Genomic DNA, 21,976 nt, shown 5'->3' with positions numbered 1-21,976 from the left:
TTGGGCGCTCATTTTTTTTTTTTAGATCTGGGGAGAAAACTAATAGCCTCATCAACAAGCATTTGCACGTTGATGCTGCATGTTGCATGTTGATGAGCGCTATTAGTTTTGCGGGGGGTCGGTCGTGTGTTCTGGGCGCGCTAATCCCCTTATAGCATAAGGGGTTGTGGACGCGCACCCAACCTTAGGTTAAACAGTGCGCTCGGCCCCTTTGGACTTTGCGCCAGTCTCACCCCTCTCAACCCTGTTCCCTTGCATGTGGCCTGGGAGGGGAGATGCTGAAGCAGGAAGCAGGGGGATGTTTTCCGCTGCCTGAGATAGAGGACCTTGGCCAGTAGAGTCATTGGGGTAGAGAGTCCTACGCGCTCATGCAGTGAGCTCGCTGCTGTGCATGACTGGGGCAGCTGCTCCTTCTGCCCTTAGGTAAAAGCAGCCCTGTGCCTGACGGTAAAGCCCAGTTCTGTAGTGGCTGCCACGGAAATATTCCTTTTTGAGCATTCTGGAGATGACACAACTCATTCTGGAAGCAAGAACATTCGTAGGACGCAAGAGACTATTGGGAATTACTTGACCACAGGAACTGCAATACTTTATTCTGTGTTGCTAGTCCAGCAGCATCCTAAAGCTCACCTGCTGTTCACTGCTTCAAAGGTCAGCTGAAATGCCACCTGGTAGACGTGCCGTGGACAGGGTAGGCAGGGGAAGGTTTTGGTTAGAATTTGAACCTGCAACGTGGAGGATCTGGACTGCTCTTCAGACATTCTGTCCGGACTCTGCAATCAGGCAATCCAGTTCTAGGAAGTGTTACTCAAGAGGAGCCTGCTCGAGGAGATAAATGGAAGAGCCAAGCTTTCTGCCCAGTTCTGATCTGGGCGGCTTGCCGTATACTGACTGGGTGGAAAAATCCATAAGAAGCTGGCAGACTGCCGGGCAAATGACTGGAGACAATAACTGGCCTCGGGTTTTCTTAGAAATTTTCCATCAACTTCACAGCAAAGGGCACTGCCATGCAGCTCTCCTTGTGTGTTCTCCGGGGAAGATCTTAGCACTTCTCCCTCGCTTGATGCTGACTTTGATCTCTTTGGCATTTATGCTTTTGCTAGTCTGATTTTGCACATCCAACAGCACAATTTACGAGTCTCAGACCCAGTCTGTAAGGCCTGAAATGTTTCACAAATGATTTGACCTTTTTTTGTAATGCAGTCCCTGGTATTTGATGAGCGATAAGCTGTCCGTGCATGCCTTACACCGTCACTGCTATTTATCTGCCAGTTTCAAGGAGGAAGGAGGTTTTCCAATGCTCTTAATAAAAAAATAAAGTACCTGAATGATGTGGCTGAAAGGTGGAATGTAAAATAAAAATCGAAATGAATAAATCAAAGCCTATTAGTACTCGTTGTGCACATCATCTCCAGATTCTTCCAGAATGAATAAATAGGAAGCAAAACTCATGACATGGCAGGCTAATATGGGAATGTTTCTTGCTCACAAGGAAAATGAATATCTGTAGCCCCAGTCTTCCCGTCTGCCATGTACGAGAAAGGGCTGTTTCCATTGCTGGGCCCCCAGCTGTGGAACTCTCTACCACAAGACTGGCGGATGGAATCAGACATTAACATATTTAAAAAGGCTATTCCAGCCGGCCTTCCAAGGTTTTTAACTGAATGATCTTAGACCCTTTTTAGTATTTGCAGTTATTTATCTTATTACTGCTTTTACTTTTCTGAATCTTTAACCGTTTAAATTTAAATTTTACCTCTTTTATTATTTTAATGGTCTATTATTTTATTATGTATTTATATCTTTTCATTTAACTTTGGAAATGCGAATATTTTTAAATGAATATTTGTTAACAAATGGAAACCGATGTGATATGGTCCCATGAAACACCGGTATATAAAATAAATAAATTGCTAAAATAAACATTGACCGCGTTGTTCTGTGATCTGACCCAAAGCCTCTGCCGTTCTGCACTGGCTCGGAAATCAGGCCGTACACTAGCGGGCCGATTCTGTAAAGGGCGCTCAGCTGAGTGCACTCTTTTACCCGCAGTTGGACACGTGTTTTCGATGTACGTCCACCACCCCTTATACAGTAAGGGGTTTAGTGCGTCGAAAATGCGCGGCCAACATCCCCCACCCCGAAACTAATAGCGCTTATCACATGCAAATGCATGTTAATTCGGCTATTTTATGCACCCGGGATACTGAAAAAAAAATGTGCGGCCAAGGGCAGGCGTTAATTTCTGAGGAACCCAAAAAAGGGTACAGAAAATACCGCTCTTCTGTACACCCTCCGACTTAATATCCTAGCGATGTCAAGTCAGAGGAACCAAAAATGTGAAATAAATAAATGTGCCAGCCAGTCAGGTTAGGAGAATGGACGCTCAGTTTTACCAGCATCCTTATCGTAACCCATGGCTGTCAGTGGGTTCGGAAAACCGGCGCTTGTAAAATTGAGAGTCAGTTTTCTGACCTCGCTGACAGCCACCTCTCCTGGGCTTCCACCGCTAGGGAGGTGCTAGGGACAAGCCTCCTTTTTAGTGCGACCCCTCGTTGAAATACAGGATCGCGTGCCCAGGAGAGGTGGCTGGGCGCTCTTACCGTATCGGCCTGTGTGTAAGGTCTTGGTGGTATATATTGTGGAAGTTGAGATGAAAATCCCCCGTGAGGATGAAAACGTTGGTTTATTTGGGTGAGCCTGGTGGCTCAGAGCCCAGTGAAGATCCTGCCAGGCCTCCGGTTCCTGGATTGCCTGGGGCTGGGGATGATGCAGAGGCAGTGACGGGGAGGGGGAGGGGCGTCAGTGGGTGATATTTGGTAGTCGGGTTCCAGAGGGAGCTATGGTTTGGGGGTCCCCTTGCTGACCGCTGTTGCTGCAGTGGCTGGGCTGAGTTGGGAGGCGATATACAACGCAGGGAAAACTTCAGACAGTTGGTAGCCTGTGTATATAACACTGAAGGAGCGATGGGGTTAACAGAATTAAAACTGTGAAAAAAAAAACAATAACGGCCTGAACAAACTGAATGCCTCGTCAAACCTTTAGTAAACATAATCTGTGTTGGCCTCCTCCCAGTCCCAACCACGTTCTTGTCGGTCGGTCGTCATGATGAAGGCACCCTGATGATATTCTAGCTTTAGATGATCTGTCCATTGTAATGAACTCTTAAGAAAAGCAATCTGGCCCTGTACCTGATTTGGCCAGGAATTGGTATAATTAGAGACCTTGATTTCATGCATCTAATGCACCATCCACAACCTTGACCTAATACATCTCATTGTAATAAACTTTGCTGTAGCCTATTTCACTGCCATATACCCCAGAGTAATATAACTCCTTGTAATGTGGTCTAATGTACCACACTGTGATCAGTTTTGAAGTGACTGACCAGCTATGAAAGGCAGAATAGCCACGTTAAATTAAGTCCACCCGTCAAGTTAGGGTGCAAGCATTGTTCCCATAGACACAGAATGGGAGAAATGTCTTAGTAAATCAGGCCCTTCAATCGTGAGCCCTCTGGGGACAGAAATAGCTACAGAGCTTAAGAACATAAGAACATGACATACTGGGTCAGACCAAGGGTCCATCAAGCCCAGCATCCTGTTTCCAACAGTGGCCAATCCAGGCCATAAGAACCTGGCAAGTACACAGTATGCCAGTAATAGCAGTGGCTATTTTCTAAGTCATCTTAATTAATAGCAGCTAATGGACTTCTCCTCCAAGAACTTATCCAAACCTTTTTTAAACCCAGCTAATTAACTGCACTAACCACATTCCCTGGCAACAAATTCCAGAGTTTAATTGTGCGTTGAGTGAAAAAGAACTTTCTCTGATTAGTTTTAAATGTGCCACATGCTAACTTTTTCGGATAATAGAAGGACTAGGGGCACATGGAGTGCCCCCTAGTCCTTCTATTATCCGAAAGAGTAAATAACTGATTCACATTTTACCCGTTCTAGACCTCTCATGATTTTAAACACCTCTATCATATCCCCCCCTCAGCCATCTCTTCTCTAAGCTGAACAGTCCTAACCTCTTTAGTTTTTTCTCATAGGGGAGTAGTTCCATCCCCTTTATCATTTTGGTCACCCTTCTCTGTACCTTCTCCATCGCAACTATATCTTTCTTGAGCTGCGGTGATCAGAATTGCACAGTATTCAAGGTGCGGTCTCACCATGGAGCGATACAGAGGCATTATGACATCCTCCATTTTATTCACCATTCCATTTCTAATAATTCCTAACATTCTGTTTGCTTTTTTGACTGACACAGTACACTGAGCCGACGATTTCAATGTGTTATCCACTATGACACCTAGATCTCTTTCTTGGGTGGTAGCTCCTAATACGGAACCTAACATTGTGTAACTATAACATGAGTTATTTTTCCCTATATGCATCACCTTGCACTTATCCACATTAAATTTCGTCTGCCATTTGGATGCCCAATTTTCCAGTCTCACAAGGTCTTCCTGCAATTTATCTCAATCAGCTTGTGATTTAACTACTCTGAATAATTTTGTATCATCTGCAAATTTGATTATCTCACTTGTCGTATTTCTTTCCAGATCATTTATAAATGTATTGAAAAGCATGGGTTCCAGTACAGATCCCTGAGGCACTCTACTGTACACCCTTTTCCACTGAGAAAATTGTCCATTTAATCCTACTCTCTGTTTCCTGTCTTTTAGCCAGTTTGTAATCCACGAAAGTACATCGCCACCTATCCCATGACTTTTTACTTTTCCTAGAAGCCTCTCATGAGGAACTTTATCAAACACCTTCTGAAAATCCAAATATACTACATCTACCGGTTCACCTTTATCCACATGTTTATTAACTCCTTCAAAAAACTGAAGCAGATTTGTGAGGCAAGACTTGCCTTGGGTAAAGGTATGCTGACTTTGTTCCATTAAACCATGTCTTTCTATATGTTCTTGATGAGTGTTAGAACACTTTCCACTATTTTTCCTGGCTCTGAAGTCAGGCTAACTGGTCTGTAGTTTCCGGATCGCCCCTGGAATCCTTTTTAAATATTGGGGTTACATCAACTTTCCTCCAGTCTTCAGGTACAATGGATGATTTTAATGATAGATTACAAATTTTAACTAATAGATCTATAATCTGCTTTGAAGTTTCACGAAAAGACAGACTGTAAATAAATGAATAAAAATAAAAAAAAAGTTAAGGAGACGTGATCACTCAGGAAAGAGGTTTTGCAGGGGAAAAAAAGAATTCCTTTTGGCGAGAGGAGGAAGCAAGATGCTTAAGTTGAGAGCACATTTTTCTGGGAGCCTCTCGTGTTAGTGAGAAGTTTGCTGAGAGATCCTGTTGAGGAATTCTGCCGAGAAGAGAGGCAGAACCCCTGCAGCATTAGAGGAGAAAAGAGGATGGGGAGGCTGAAGCCAGGATGGCAGTAGTGGCAAAAGCATTTGATGATGCCACGCGTTTTGAGATCATCAAAGTACTGAATCAGCCCAGTGCTGGTATTATGAACAGAAGACGGCAATCTGTTGGACGTGACTGGCTGGGTAGCCCTTCAGTTGATGAGTGAAATGTTATTTGCCGTCTTGATGTTGTTTCATATTGAGCGTGTGTCAGTGTGAACAACCTGCTGTCTCCGACACAGGAGCAGGACAGAAGGGGAAAAATATTCCCTTTGGATTTCTTGGAATGTGTCTGATTTGGTTATGATCTGCTATTATCGCTAACTCACTGTAATGTAAAAGTGCTTGGGAGCAGCCATCGCTGCTGTGAGAGTGCAGTTTTTGGACACAGAAAGATGAAATGAAGGCCCCACACTTCCACCCAGCAAGCTTAAAGCTCACAGCACTGAATTTCTGAAATTTGCTTTGTGGTGAAAATGTATGAACAGGGAGCAGGAACAGAGCTGTGAAACCATCAAAATTAAGAAAGTAAGCATTGTGGGACTGGAGGAGGAAGACAAGAAGAAACTCTAAAACAGGGGATGAGAACGTGAGGCTCGGTAGCAGAAAGACACTTGTATTAGGAATTAGGAAGTAGATGGGGCTCCCAAAGTATCTGTTTGACTCCTGAAAGGCAACTGGTGTGTGTGTGTGTGTGTGTGTGGCATTGGGGGGGCCATTTTGTTGATTCGGTAGTTGTCGCCTGTTTCTTTTGGACTTTCAGTTGAATCGGAAACAGTCTTTACCATGAGCCTTTCTGCAGATCTATCCTCCCATCTAATCCAGCCATCACAGTGACAATCCATCAACTGGGCCTGAAACCTGGTACAAGTATGTTCTTAGACAGCCAGTAGGTGTCGCTGTTGCATAATGGCTGGTATCCCTCTCCATATCTGGGGCTGTGGAGGCTGCCACTGAAGCATCCCTAGCCCCTGGACACCAAAGAGCGGAGGCTGGGCTTAGCAATCAAAGCTGGACCTTCTGCATAGGAGTGCACAGCACTGTCACTGAATTGGGCTGGCCCTTCTTTCAGGCCATTTTAAATGCTCTTCAAGGATTTATGTGCACGTATTTATCAACCATTCATAATAAGAAATGAAAACTTGCACAGTTTTTCTTGTATTTTACATGTAGACAAAAAAGCCCAAAAGAGAGCATATAACAATAAAAATATAATTGAATTAAAAAGTACTAATTTGAAAAGTACCACTTACCTTGTAATGAGAAATACGTATTCAGTATCGAATGGTCAAACTAAAAGCTTGAGCATTGTGATTTGTCAGGTATCATGTGACCATGATCCTCTGATGCACAGTGAGTCACTGACCAATGGCAAGGCAGCATTAACAATACCCGATGACATCACAGTGCGCTCTAATCGCACTTGAGATGTCATCTGGGGCAGCAGACAATTGTTTTTTTTCTCATTGCAAGAAGTACAAGATACCTGGTACTAATGTGAACGTGTTGTATATCTGGGTTATCTTTCTAGTAATATGCATAATATATATATATATATATATTATATATATATATAAAGCATTTTATGTAAAGCATTTTAAGCATATGTAAAGCATTTTAAGCTAAGTTCCTGTTTCAATGTAAACCGATGTGATACTCCCAGTGTATGTCGGTATATAAAATCGCTAAATAAAATAAATAATACCTTAATTAAAAGAAGTTTAAGTTAAATGCCAATTCAACAGGATTGAAAGTTTACTTTGTTTATTGGAAAAGGAAGAGTCATGGAACATTTTCCTAGTATCATCATAAATGTCTTTGGGTGAGCATTAAAGGATTTTGATGACTTCTGCACTCGAGCTTCAAAATGCAGGTGGAGCTTGTGCCAAGACCCTTCTGGTGCTTAAGGCACATGACACATTTCATGTTTTATATTTTTTGCAATTCTTATTTTTAAAGCTGCCTTGCATTGTAGCCCGAGGGCACTGTGAAATAGTCCAGGCTCTCTCCCCGAGTCCAGCAGGTTTTTTTTTTCCCAGGTGCATAGTTCTGGTTCCCTTTTGTCCTTATCTGAGGACAGAGTGCCACTATGTGCAGGGGGTTTCAAGGTGAACTGCTTGGCCTTGCTGTTCAGTGCCGGGCCAAATCTCCTACCATCTGAAGCCCTGTTAGCCCGATGGGGTTTTCTCGAGGGTTGTCAGCCACTCCAGTTTCACACTGAGATCCTTATTGCATCATTATCTGGTTCGTTTACAGAGCATTAACGTGCACTCGTTGCGCTGCAAATGTGTTCTAATAACATGTGGTAGAAATTAATAGATGAAATAGTGGCCACCCTCCCTAGCCAGGGCAGCTGGGGTGCTGCACTTTAATGCCCGTCTCTGGGCCCGAGGTAAGAAGAAATGCAGAAAAACTGCACTGAAATGCAGTGCACAGTAAAAAAAAACAAAACACCCCACGTAACTCCCAATGCTGTAAACAAATGGTATACTAATGCATCGGGAGTTAAAAAGTGTGCAAACTCGAGTTAAATGTGTGCTCCGCCTTTTGCACGGGCTAAGTATATATTTTAACTTCAGAGGGGAAAAGAAGTCTTTTAGACTCCTGACTTATGTTGCAAAAAAAGTACTTTTATGTGCATAAAACTCTTATTTGCCCAGAAATCATTTTGTGTGTGCATAAATCATATTTTGTGCACAGAATACAGGCGTTATGTTTGCAAAGCATGTTTTTTTGTACATAAAATCTCGAAGCACCTCCAGCTTCCTCCATAGACTAACGTTAGCCCTGGAAACTGCACGCCACCTCCGACCAGGAGTTACGTTTCCAAGGCTCAGAAAATGTGAGTGAAGCCAGTGCACCTCTCTGCATTGGGGGGGTAACAGCTGATGCCTTCATTAGCATGGGATTTTCCTCGAGAGGGCGCAAACCTTTACGGACACTGTTATCCGCACGTATTTCGTGTGCAGAGCTCTGTGTTGCATTGGCAGGAAAGCTGGGGCACACACAATGTGTGCAGAACTGTGGCTTGAAAGGCGCGCGCCTTGTTACATCAGACCCTCTCTCAGGAATGCGGCTTTCCTTTGGCTTAGATATACAGAGAAGTAAAGTAGTTCAAGATAAAAATAACTTTCTCTCTCGTGGCACTGCTGTCTGTGGGGAGGGAGTCTGAGGGCTGCACTGTCTGAGCAGGCAACTGATTGTATTACTCCCTTTACAGCTTGGAGTCAAGAAGAAGAAATACATGCCTTATAACCATCAGCACAAATACTTCTTCCTAAGTAAGTATCCTGCTCTGCCACACAGTGACAAATGCTTCCCTCTAGGGTTACTTTCCCATTCTCCTTCTCCTCCCACTAAACCCCTTCCTCGTCTCTTCTTTCACCTCCAAGGGGTTCCTCCTTAACCCTGCCGCTCTGTCATCGCCTTGCGCCGATCTTCCAAGGTTCCCTCGAAATCCCCCACTGGCCTTTGATGCGAGGGCCACCCCAGGACTGGCCAGAGAAGATCCTGGAACTGCATGTCTGTCAGTGTCTGGTTTTGGAAGGGCAGACCCTCTCGCTCCCTCGCTGAAAGAGAGATTCTTAAGGACTTCTTTTCTCTGGCATCCCAACTTTTAATGAAAAGAGGCCTCTCCATAAATGAATGTTGTTTTTGTTGAAAGGTCTATCCCATGTGGAATGTTCTATCAGGGAAGTGTGGGGAAGCCCTTAATGGTGTCATTTACTATGATGGCAGTAGTGGAACCACAGATTAGGAGATTAGTTTATGTTGCTAGGATGCAGGAATCTTTCTGTAAGGATAAACTGTGTCTAACTTGAAAGCAGATTGCGCCCTAAGAGGCAATCAATTGTGTCAAAGAAGAGCAAAGAAAAGTTGGATGATCTTTAAGCTTGCCTCAGTTTGCCTGGCTGACGTTGTCAGGTGATGTTTCCACTGTGATACCCAAGTATTCTTACGCAGAGCCTTTTATCACCACAACTTGCAACCAGGCCGTGGTGACCTTGGAACAGTTTGTACATAATTGTGGCTTATGAAGTGGTGGCCCGACTTGGGATATTGTTAGATCCTACTCCAGTTTTAATGGCCCCCAGAACCTTCTCCTCCTCTTCCTCCTCTTTCTTCACTGTCCTTGCATTTAGCTGTATCCTTAGACAGAGTTAATCCTCCCTAGTCACAGAAATATCACATATGGTGGCAGAGAATGACCTTTCTTGGAAGGCTGTTCCGTCTGTTAACCACCCTTTCGGCTGGACAAAGAAGAAAGCAAATAAATGACTAGATAGTTTAGGCTGAAGGAATTTGTTCCTCACCTGAGATATAACGCCTTTGTTCTGTGAAATCTAGAAGAATTTGTTTGCATTTCTGATTAAAAAAAAAAAGACCACATACCATAATAGTCCCTTAGCCCCTGATCCACCAAGCAATTCATCTAGTATCACGCGAGACATGTTCAAGCATTGCTGACCCAGAAGAAGCCAGGTCTGGCTTGATTACTACCAAGTGCTGTTCGTGCAGTGTTGGTCAGTGAGCTGCAGTGAGATGAGAAAACTGCAACCCACTCCGCTGCTATCACTGCCTCCTAGCGCGACTCTCCGCCCTGACTTCGGAACCGTGCGGGGGTGTCATGGGAAAGTCGGTTTGAGCCCATCTCTTAGCTCACTGTTAGGACGCTCTGATTCAGTCTTGTCACATTTTTAACTACTGTAGAGTATGTTGGTTCGTCTGGATATTTTGGGGGATTATTTCCAGATTATTGGGTTTAGTAATGCTCCTCCCATGTTTTTTTCACTTCTCTATATTGCAGCCTCCAGTGACATTTACACTTCTTTCACAGATAGCTCCTTCTGCTCTTGGATTGGTTACCCTAGCATTGCCTTCTGGATTGCTTAATCTGGTTCCACATTCTGCTCCATTCACACTGTGGAACTGTGCTAGGGATTAAATGTGGGGTGGTTTCTGTTTGTGTTGAAGCTCAATTCTGAAGTTCCCCCACACTCCATTCTTGTAGTAAACATGCAGTTCATCCAACGTTACTTTCTTTTGGAATAACTAATCCAGGAGGGAGACCACTTTTTTGGGTGGGATTTGTCATTCCAGGATCTCTTTCTAACGTGAAGCCATGTTTACTCTACCAGCTCAGAGGTATGTGTGATTCGAAAGTGGGCTGATTGAAATGTAGTGTCAAAATGTCGGGCAGGAGGGAAAACTAACTTTTCTAGAAAGTTATTTGCTGTGTAATTTGGGGTTTGTGGGCATACTGGAGGAGCAATTAGTTGCTTCCCTGGCCAAGCAGAATTACAAGGTTGAAACGGGGAGAGGGCGAGTGAGGAAGGGGAGGGGAGAAAGAGTGAGGGAGGGGGGAGTAGAACTATAGGGATGGAAAGATTGAGATCTGTGCCCCTCTTTTTCCTGCTGTAGTTGGACCACCAGCCCTTCTGCCCATTTACTTCCAGTGGTACATCTTCTACTTTGCAATCCAGCGCAAGCAGTGGGTGGTGAGTATGCAAAATGTTACCTAGGAGGCATTGCAGTCAAGAAGCAGCACCAAGTGATGACCGAAAGGCAACAGCTGGGTCTTGTGCACTAAGGAGAGTCATGAGATGAGTTATTTTTCATTTAGAGTGACAAAACGATGTTGTATGTGTGGCAGGTATTGCCTGTGCCAGCAATCGTGCCGTAATGCACAGGGATCTTGTCAGACACGCCAGCCTGGCCGGGCAGTTGTTCATATTATAATTTATTGACTTAAAACATTTCTGAATCTCGTAATTCAGAGTATGTCATGTTAAAGTCACTATGAAGGATACGTTGAGGAAAGGTCATTGAGATGTTGCTCTGTCACACGAAACCTGAAGGTCTGCCAAAAAAATAAAATTCCTGAAAGCACCATCAAATTTAAATAAATGAAAGAAAATGCTGCCATTGGGGAAAGCATTGACCCAACTTCACCTTGACTCTTCAACTGGGGGATTATGATGCGGTGCTGTCACAATGGGGGCCTGGATGACCTTGACTGCCCTTTATTAGGTTGCTAAGAGACAATACATCTCCTCCGTTACAACCAGCAGGGCCACAATTTTTGCATCGGCAGTGGAGGAGAAGCAGAAGGGTGTTGCAGAGAGGAGGCGATGGAAGGGTACAGGGATCAGAGATGGCCAGGGTGGAGAAGACGGGGTGAGAGGAAGATGGGTGGAAGAGAAACGGAAATGGGAGATTTTGATTGGAGGGTGAAGGGAAGAAAGCAGGAGGCGAGATAGAGATGATGGTGACTAACCACAGATTCTACAGGGTACACCCAGTATTCACACATTGATTTACGTACGAGTTTTCCTTTTTGTTGGCATCCCGGTGGTGCTGTGAGTGCCTGATGTGGCTGAGGGTCAGTGCAGTGACTGATGTTCTCTGCGAGGATGCTCCAAGGGGAGGAAATGCAAAGCATTTTGCCTTATATTTCTCGAGATGGCTGCTGCAAATATTTAAGCATGCAAGCCTGGGCTGCAAGGGAAGGACTGACTGCTTTAGGCCATGAAGTTTTCTCTCTGCCACCTTCCGACGTGCACGTTGTGAGGGGTGGCAGATTTTCTCAGCCTTCACGCCTGCACTGAGACATGGAAGAGAATCACAGAAGTTGATGGTGGGTTGGGTGGGTGTTGAGGGTGGAAGTGACGCTAGGTAGATTTTTCATGGCATGACTTTTACATGCCAGTGGCGGCAGCGTCATAGGATTATTTGAATTTCCCATCTTTTCTTTCTCTCTCTGAGGTAGGACCTGGCCTGGATGCTGACCTTCTACGTTCGGCTCTATTTTACATACGTTCCTTTCCTAGGACTCCAAGGCCTTCTGGGACTCTTCCTATTGGTCAGGTAAGACTTGCCTGGAGGGCCCAGCTCTACTGGATGATCTTTCCCACTGCTTGGGAGCCTGCATGTCCCCTCCAACCACATCTTATACCAGGCTTGCATTTCTTCTTCTCTACACTGCTTCTTTCTTTCCGGTGCGGCTTTGTATTTCTTATTCCACTGCACACGTTGTTCATGGAAAATAACTGCTCTGTGTGTGCTTTTCACTGGACAGATTCCTGGAGAGCAATTGGTTTGTGTGGGTTACACAGATGAACCATATTCCAATGAACATTTATTATGACCAGAACAAGGACTGGGTTACCACTCAGGTACGATGTAGGCTTTTTGTTACTCTGTGTTGCTTCTTGGGTGAGTGGGAGAGGGGGTTGCTTCTGTGCTGTTCATCAGAAGAGCCTGGGTAAGTGATCTTTCTAGGCTCTGACGCTTTTGGAGAGGACGCGGTTGATCCCTGGATGCGAGTGGGGGGGAACTGCCGCTCCTTGTAAGGGGAGCTAACTCCGCTGTTTACTCGGTGGCGGGGAAATGGTGACTGCTGCTCTGTGTGAGAAATAAGGGGGTGCAAGAGGGACGTTAGGTTGATTCTGCTGCTTCTCAGGCTCTTCTGTTTGGGTGCGCGTGGTGGGGAGGGGGAACGGATGACTCCGCAGCTTCCTGGAGAGGGCGAATCTCTCGTTCTGCTGGTCATGAAGCCCTTCCTGCTGCTCTGTGGGGTCGTTGGGGGAGTGTATCCAACACATGTCTCCATTAGCAGAGATGAAATAGCGATGGGTGATGAGAGATCTTTAGGGGGAGGATGCCTGCTGGCCTTGGAATACCTCCGTCATGGCTTCCTGATGGGTCTCTTTTTTTCCCGTTGCAGCTCCAAGCAACCTGCAACGTTCACCAGTCTTTGTTCAATGACTGGTTCAGCGGGCATCTCAACTTCCAAATTGAACACCAGTGAGTACAGAGAGAGCATGTCTATTTATTTATTTAACATTTTTTATATACCGTTGCTCAAAAATCTATCGAAACGGTTTACAACAAATAAAATCAATAAAACATCATAAATTATAAAATTAACATAAAATTTAAAACGTAAACTGTCATTCTCTACATAAAATTTCTAATAATCCTAAAATATTCTTAAAAACAGCTCCTGTCATGTCCTACAACACTCCAGGTTCTCCTTCAGTGTGTAAGACCTAACTAAAATCCTTATAAATTCTCAAAAAAAGAAAAAACTCCCATCCTAACCTATATCATTCCAGTCTTCTTCTTCAATGCGTCAAACATGTCTAAAATTGTTAACCACCATAGGTTTTTAAAATACTCAAGTTTTCAAAAAACTAAAATCGGTCCCAATATTTACATCAGTATATTACCTTAGACTGTATAGGCTTTATTGAAGAACCAGGGTCTTAAGTTCTCGCTTAAACTTTTTAAAGTTTGATTCTGGTCTCATTGGAGTTGGAAGTGAGTTCCAAATTCCCGGGCCCGCCAAGGATAGCACTCTTTCTATAACTTGATTAAGATGTGCTGACTGGACTGTTGGTAAAGAAAGCAAGCCCTTATTTGCCGAGCGCAAATTCCTTTGAGGAACGTGTTAATTTATATGCTGCATTCAGCCAATCCACCTGGTCTGCAAAAATTAATTTATGTAGAATACACATCGCCTTGAATTTAATGCGGTACTCTATCGGCAGCCAGTGCAATTTAATAGGTGTAATATGATCGTTCTTGCTTACCCCTGTCAGGACTCTAGCTGCCGCATTCTGATAGTAGATATCGGTAGTCCCAACAAGAGGCAGTTACAGTAATCCAGGCTACCGAATATAAGGGTCTGCAATACTGTGCGAAAATCATTAATTTCAAGCAATGGGAGAGATGGCTTGGGGAATATGGAAGCGAACGGCCTGCAGTTGCAGGAGAAGCACAGTGAGGTAGTTTGGGTTACAGTAAATATTATAGCCTCATGTCCAGTGTTACAGCCAATGCCGCTCTTGGTGTGGTTTGGAGATTAGAGTCTGACCATGCCTGGGTGACCTCACCTTTAGCTGAAAACAGTAAAGGTATGTATAGATATTGTTATTGTTTTGTTTCTCTTTATTTTAAATGAGAAGAAACATTTTGCACATGACCTGCTGTCGCAGAGGGGCACCTTCCTGCCTCTGCTGGGCACCTGGCTTATCCCCTGCCAGGCAGCAGCTGGGTCCACGCCCAGTGGTAAGGGACCGGATCAGGCCAGCGCTGGCCTCCACCTTCCACTTTTTTTTTTTTTTTTACAGCAGGGAACAGGAAGCAAGTTCCAAAAGGTTCCGGGTTGGTGACCTGCCCAAAAAAAAAAAAAAAAAATCACCTCTGTTCATTCCCCAGCAGGCACGCCCATTTCCGGCCCTGCTTTCCAAGCTCTCGGTATGTCACAAAACATTTCAGAGTTTTGTGGAATACTATTTGTACGGTATATAGACATGGTTACAGCACTGCCCTGATTCTACCATAATCACTTTAGAAATTGTTTTAAAACAAAGTTTTCTAGAGCCTTGTACAGTAGCCACAAAGGGTTCATGTGCTCTCACCCCCTCCTGATGTGACTCTTTTCCTGTCTTTTTCTTTTTCAGTTTGCCCGTGCCTTGCTCTCCTTTTGGTTTTTATGTTTAAATCTTTTTAACAATGTTATAGCATAATAACAGACAATGATCTGACAGTTCCAGCAGCAGAAAAACATAGAAATCATATTGGTGCAACCTGATGGTTTGAATTCTGAACACATCAGCTGCCTAGTAAACTTCGACAAGCGTTCTAAAGTAATAATCCCGTAACACCCATCCCCCTTCCCCCTTATATATGCTTAGTAGTCCAGCATCAACCAGTCCAAGATGATTAATAGGTATCAAATGCTGACTTCTAGCTGGAGGTGGCAGGGAATCCAGATAAGGAAGTTGGGTGACTTCGTTTCCCAATCATCAATTCCATAATTAATAAACAATGAATAGAGTTTCTCCAAAAAATAAAAGATGGATTCACTTCTTGCTGCTAAAAATGCAATATAGTGGTACGAGCAACCAATAAAACTTTGGAAATCTGCAGCCTCTGCTCTTCGGAGTAAGCACGTGCCAAAGGAAAAAGTCCAAAAACTGCTAGCTGTACAGAAAGAGGGACTCCAGGAACTGAAAGAATAGTAGCCATGTAATCGATTACGTGCTTCCAAAAAGATTGTATGTTAGTGCAATACCAGAAAGAGTGACTCAAGTTTTCCTTCTTCAACATTACCTGTAATACATCAATCTGAGTCCGCTAACCCCATCAGAAAAGCTGGTCGTTGCGATACATATGCCCGAGATAGTATTCTATAATAGGTTTCACATAAGTGCACATTTTGTGTTATTTTAGATATCCGCCCAAAGCAGGCCTTAAAATCAGAAAAAGAGACAGAAGTATGCAAATTCCATTTAGAACTGAGAGTTTGAACAAGTTTGAGCAAGATTAGCTAACATATGACCCATTTTATCACCATGGAGAAAACAATTTGTATTTATAATATAGAAGACTTTGATTGGTTTGTTGTTGTATCAACGTATTCAGGGCAACTTGCGTGGTCAAAGACTGCGTTTTATGGAATGGCGAGGGATCAGTAATCAGTTTCAGTTTATTAGAACATAATTGCCATTCTAACACAAGGATCTTCCTTGCCCTTATCCGTCTTTGTCTACTAACATAGGATATTATGAATCCCCTTAACACTGCTTTCCCAGTTTCCCAATACAGTAAAGGAGTGTCCGCATGCACCCCATTAAATTCAACATATTCTTTCCAATGGGCACTAAGAGAAGGCCTTATATATATATATAAGAGGGAAATTTCCCCTTCTAAGAGGATCCATACAGGGGCATGGGAAAAGGAGGTATCCGAACTTAATCACAGCACACTCAGCAGGCAGACAGGGTGGACCAGGTTGTCCTTGTCTGCTAATATCTTCGGCGTTTCAGTGTCGCCTCCGTTCCGTGCACTCGCTGCTTTCCGGCCTTGTGTGCCTGCGCTGACCTCCCGACCCGCCATGCTTTATTCTCTGTGAACAGCGGCTTCTCGTCTAGGATGGCGCTGCTGGATTAGGCTCACCTCTCGCTCTTATTTCTTCTCTCCTCAGTTTGTTCCCCACAATGCCCAGGCACAACTACAGCAAGGTGGCTCCCCTGGTAAGGTCCTTGTGCACCAAGTATGGCATTGAATACCAGTCCAAACCACTGCTGACCGCCTTCGCCGACATCGTGCAGTAAGTATGTAGTGAAGCAGCCCAGACCAAAGCTTTTCCTCCGATGTCTCTTCTCTCTTCCCCTTATCCTGTCTCTCTCGCTGCTCTTACCTGATTTGCTTCATTGTTCTCTACCTCTTTTCCCCCCCTGCATCTCAGCATTTACTGTCAAAATTTTCAGCTGTGTTTCCTTCAAGAAAAAGCAGCATCGCAGTGCGTGTCCATCTCTCTGTCCGTACGCAGGTATCAGGGTTGCGCTGTGTGGCTGGAGTTCGATGAACTTCAGTGGAAGAGACTCTTACCATGAATTTAACTAACCTGGCAAATGTTATCAAGACCCATCCACAGAAAGCAGCCCCGAGACCAGTGCACGGGCCGAGACTGGCAGATGTTTTTGATTGGGGGGGGGCGGCAGGTGAACCCAATCCCGTAATCAATGAAGAGTGGAGGGAAGTGCAAATGTCACCCCGCCAAAGAGCAGAGCAGGGAGGAAGCCATCTCGTCTTGCCCCTCCTTGTAAGCCAAGCGCATCTCTGCTGGCCAGACCAGGAGCATTGTTCCCCCCTCCTAGGCTGACGCCCATTGGCTGTGCTGAGCTCCTGCATTGTGACATCAGCTGCACAGCCAGCCGGCGAGTTCTGGAAATGCGCAGGGTGCCGACTGGCGCAGTTACGAGGAGAGGGGGAATTGGAGGAGGTCAGGTTGCAGGAAATGGGCAGGATCAAAGGATCTAGCTTATTTTTCTAACGTTACTTCCTGTCTCGTTGATCACTGAACAGTCTCTGGCTTTTGTCTTTTTTTTTTTTTTTTTGCACAGCTCCTTAAAAGAATCTGGAGAGCTTTGGTTGGATGCTTACCTCCATAAATAAGAGTGAGTGAACAGACTCCCATTATCAGCCTGCCACGGACAAGCTCCACACACCGTCTCAGGAAGACTTGTTCCTAGAGAAAAGGGGTCTCTTTGCCAGGGATTTGGGGGATGGGGATGGATCGTCAGGGTAGAGGGAAGAGGTTCTTACCAGAATATGCTTCTAGACCCTTCGCAGGGTGCGTACAAGTTCCTTGAGTGGGCGAGGGAAGAGGTCAGTAGGGATCTGAGGGCTGATTGAAATTCAGAGCAGTAATGCAAGCTACTTATGGGGCTCTGAGAGATCTTTTGCAGGGCGATTCATGGGTTTTCCTGCCGATTACATTCCATGAACCCAGCATGCTCTTCTTAAACCCCGAGCCATCCACATCCATACACCTAGAAGACTGTCGAGTTTGACAGCAGGTAGAGATGCTCCTTTGAGCTTTGTATTGATTATGGACCACATTTATAATTTAATGGGGCCAGATTTATCATTTGTAGAATGCATTCCAGATTTGGCAGCAAAAATATCCCAATGTTTTAAATGTGAAATTTGTACCAATGTTTCCCTCAGCAGAATATTGATACATCACCCCATGTCCTGAGGGAGCTGCTCTTTACTGGGCAGGAGTGTGGCTTTACCTGAATTTGCAGAAATCCCTGTGCTGTTATAGAGAAAGATCTACCTCCCCCAAGACATTAATGTATAGTGTCTATACATTTCGTATTTCATAAAAGAGACAGTTACCATGGTGAAAAATTCTCACCTGCTTTTTCACTCCACATGCCAACAACTGCAAGGGGAATTGGGCAATTTGATTGGCTGAACCACTACTGATGATTTCTGCTACCAAATAACGCCCAGCAGTAGACTTCAACCACTCTGTCACGAGTGACCGGGTTGGATCAATGAGCCTCCGACAGCGGCTCTCTCTCCTTCCTGCGTGGCGATAGCCGCAGCTCTAACAGGGTCCTCAGTCCTCCACTGCGATCCGCCCTCCTCCCAGAGCACGGGGCGCTGATAAGGGCCGGATGGTCCTGTTCCCTAGGTGCAGTCACGCCATAGCACAAGGGCAGGAGCCTGGAACTGTGCCCAGAGCCACTGAAGGGAGGAGCCCCCCCCCCCGCCCCCCCCAGTACTACTGGAGCAGAGAATGCGGAGCTGGGCCAGAGCTGCCACCAGCAGGAGCAGGGAGGGTTGGAGTAAATAAGGATCAACCTTCTGGGAAGAGATGGAGATGCTGGGGGATGGAGAGAGATGAGAATGCTGGATAGAGGATGGGATGAGATGGAGGAGAGAGAGAGAGAGAGACCAGGCAGAGAGTTAGCACTTGCCCTCCCCCTAAAAAAAGGGTAATTTCTATGTTTGAGTTGAGTTGATCCTGTGTTGCACTCTTATTCAAAAAGTGATCGTGCACTCAAGGCTGGAGCCACCTGCTGTACAGATCGGGGGTTGGGAAACCACTTTCCCTTTTGGTGTGCAGAATATTCAGGTTTTCCTGTTCTTTCGAAGGGACACGTCTGCTTGCTCCTGAGGCAGGTGCATTACAGTCATGCCTCTTTTTAAAGGGACAGGCCCATCCGCGTTCATTTGCACAACCCCAGCTGGAATGGAGAAGAGAAGGGAAACGCAAGGAGAAGCGAGAGCTGCATCCGCTGGAGGCAGTAGCAGCAGGACAGCCTGGGATTTCACCTCGGAGCATTTTTCTCATTTGGTTGGCCTCTTTAGCAAAGACAGGTCTAGACTGCGGCAGCTTTTGGATCTTATTCTTCCCAAAGAGGCCGACGTGAAGGTATCAAGAATCCTAGGAGCTGGAGGTCCTCACAGAACATCCCGACAAGATAAAGTCTCACCTATGCAGTTTGCAGTAAAAGAAAAGGCGCTGAGATTGCCTCTCCAGCACTAACCTACTGGCTTCGATAGGACTCATTTATTACCGCAGAAAACACCTTCATTGACTGCTGCCGGGGCACGTCACAGATCCTTCTCGATTTCAGCTTATTCTAAATGTCAAGAAGTCAGAAAATTTCAGAGCAAGTTGTAGAAGCATTTTTTTCTCCTAAAAACAGTTATGGGCTGGAGCCATCAGTTTTATGAAAAACCTCGATTGTGGATTTTAGCTTCTATATTGTGCTTAGCCAGAAAATCTGGTTGCTGTAGATTGAATGATTTGGGAGATAATAGGTATGTCAGTGATTTTTTTTTTTTTAAAGGAAATAAACATTAAAATGTAAATTAAAAAATTATGGCCAGCGTCAGTTGTCCAATCTCGTTATTTAGAGCTTTAACAGTCCATTGATTTCCACGCAGGGTAAATGAATGATATAATAAAACTATGGTTGAGCAACAGAGCCCTGCTACACAAACAGGCTGATACAGAAGGAAATGCGGGAGAGCGTTGCTCCATATTGAGCGCCCGCTCTCCCGCCGCGCACCCAGCCACCTCTCCTGGGCGTGTGATTCAGTATTTAAATGAGGTGGTGCGTTAATAAGGAGGTGCTAGGGCTGCGCTATTGTCCTTATTAGCAGTAGAGGTGTCTGGCAGCGGGTCCAGGCAACTGATGCTCAATTTTACCGGCGTCGGTTTCCGAATCCGCTGACTGCCACATGTTAGGAAAACGGATGCCACTAAAGTTGAGCTCATTGACCTGGGTTCAGCCTCAGTGACTGCTCGAGGCCACAGCAGCAGGCACTAGGATTTTTCCATTCTTGGATATATTTATTTATTTAAGAACTTTTCTATACCGGTATTCGTGGGTACATCATACCGTTTTACAGGTTACTTAACATATTACAGAGAACAAGGGTGGGGGGAACGAACGTGGAACCAAAGAACGGGGAGGGGGGGGGAGGGAGAATAGGATAAAAAGAATAACTAATAACAAGGCATAAAAAATACTGAACGGGGCATAAAATATATACATCACAGTAGGATCCCAATAGTAGCAAAACCATTCTGTTGAGAAAAGAAGTTAAATTCCCATCCCTAAATGCAAAATAAGTATAGTGGTTGTATTCGGACCTTTCATTCCTCGACAATGATTAGTGACCACTGTTTAAGAACCATAGCACAGCACAACAGGTTGTCAGGGATTTTTCAGAGGCCGCAGAGCCTGTACAAAAATAGCAGTGGGTAAGGTTCCCGATCACGAATTTGGAGTCCACAACCTACCAGGCAATGTCATTAGAATTATGTTCTCCCTGCGCGGTATTGGGTTCAGCTTTCACTTGCTGGGTCTAGCACACAACCGAGTGGTAAACTAGAAGGCCCTCACCCACAATCCAAGTGTTATCGCAATGCCGTCTCTCTTGTAGCTTGCTTTTATGACCCTTGGAGCACAGACTTTTTTTTTTAGCATTTCATCCATTGTAAACTATAATCAGAAAACTGCACTATAAATAAAAGAAGTTGGGAGCATAGCTGCCATGCAAATCCTTGGCCTGAATGAGATGCTGGATCTGGATAAATAGAAGAATTATTTTTATGCAATTTCTAAGAAGCACTTCCACTTAGGTGCCTTTCGCTGGAATGTTGTGTTTTTAGGTATTTTATATATGGTTAATTTTGTAAACTGCCATGATGCTCAGAATTACAAGCAAATAAATGATTTTAAATAAATACATGAGATATACAAATGTTAAATGTATTAAGTAATACTTTCATTAGTAAATAGTGGAGTGACAAGTGTATATTACATTCATATCACAGGGCATGCTCTGCTGTACATTTTCTAAATAGTTGCTTATTGGATGAGCTGATCTCCGGTTTTAATAAAGTGCAGCCTGACTGTCATGTTTATTTAGACAGCAATCATAAGAACTTAAGAACATGCCATACTGGGTCAGACCAAGGGTCCATCAAGCCCAGCGTCCTGTTTCCAACAGAGGCCCAACCAGGTCACAAGAATCTGGCAATTACCCAAACACTAAGAAGATCCCATGCTACTGATGCAATTAATAGCAGTGGCTATTCCCTAAGTAAAATTGATTAATAGCCATTAATGGACTTCTCCTCCAAGAACTTATCCAAACCTTTTTTGAACCCAGCTATACTAACTGCACTAACCACATCCTCTGGCAACAAATTCCAGAGCTTTATTGTGCGTTGAGTGAAAAAGAATTTTCTCCAGTTAGTCTTAAATGTGTTACTTGCTAACTTCATGGAGTGCCCTTTAGTCCTTCTATTATTTGAAAGTGTAAATAACCGATTCACATGTACTTCTTATGTACTCGTTCAAGACCTCTCATGATCTTAAAGACCTCTATCATATCCCCCCCTCAGCCGTCTCTTCTCCAAGTTGAACAGCCCTAACCTCTTCAGCCTTTCCTCATAGGGGAGCAATTCCATCTCCTTTATCATTTTGGTAGCCCTTCTCTGTACCTTCTCCATTGCAACTATATCTTTTTTGAGATGCGGCAACCAGAATTGTACACAGTATTCCAGGTGGGGTCTCACCATGGAGCGATATAGAGGCATTATGACATTTTCCATTTTATTAACCATTCCCTTCCTAATAATTCCTAACATTCTATTTGCTTTTTTGACTGCTGCAGCACACTGAGCGGACAATTTTAAATTATTATCCACTATGATACCTAGATCTTTTTGCTGGGTGGTAGCTCCTAATATGGAACCTAACA

General features: G+C 44.4%; 1 protein-coding gene across 5 annotated transcripts in view; it reads left to right on the top strand.

Annotated features, from left to right (window-relative positions):
• Positions 1 to 19,590, top strand: part of FADS1 (fatty acid desaturase 1) — a 38,298-nt gene extending 18,708 nt beyond the window's left edge. For 3 of the 5 annotated variants that reach the window (XM_029582262.1, XM_029582260.1, XM_029582261.1), the window contains exons 6-12: positions 8,607 to 8,667; positions 10,808 to 10,884; positions 12,156 to 12,253; positions 12,465 to 12,561; positions 13,113 to 13,192; positions 16,380 to 16,505; positions 17,302 to 19,590. In XM_029582262.1, coding sequence (XP_029438122.1) covers positions 8,607 to 8,667; positions 10,808 to 10,884; positions 12,156 to 12,253; positions 12,465 to 12,561; positions 13,113 to 13,192; positions 16,380 to 16,505; positions 17,302 to 17,353 — 591 coding nt within the window. In that variant the 3' untranslated portion in view covers positions 17,354 to 19,590. The remainder of the gene's footprint in view (positions 1 to 8,606; positions 8,668 to 10,807; positions 10,885 to 12,155; positions 12,254 to 12,464; positions 12,562 to 13,112; positions 13,193 to 16,379; positions 16,506 to 17,301) is intronic. The other 2 variants (XM_029582258.1, XM_029582259.1) reach the window with 2 other exon arrangements.
• Positions 19,591 to 21,976: the final 2,386 nt, after the last annotated feature.

The sequence above is a fragment of the Rhinatrema bivittatum genome, chromosome 17, assembly GCF_901001135.1.
Source record: "Rhinatrema bivittatum chromosome 17, aRhiBiv1.1, whole genome shotgun sequence".
Taxonomy (NCBI): domain Eukaryota; kingdom Metazoa; phylum Chordata; class Amphibia; order Gymnophiona; family Rhinatrematidae; genus Rhinatrema; species Rhinatrema bivittatum.
The sequence above is the reverse complement of the archived record's forward strand: the minus strand, read 5'-3'. Positions and strand labels throughout refer to the sequence as shown.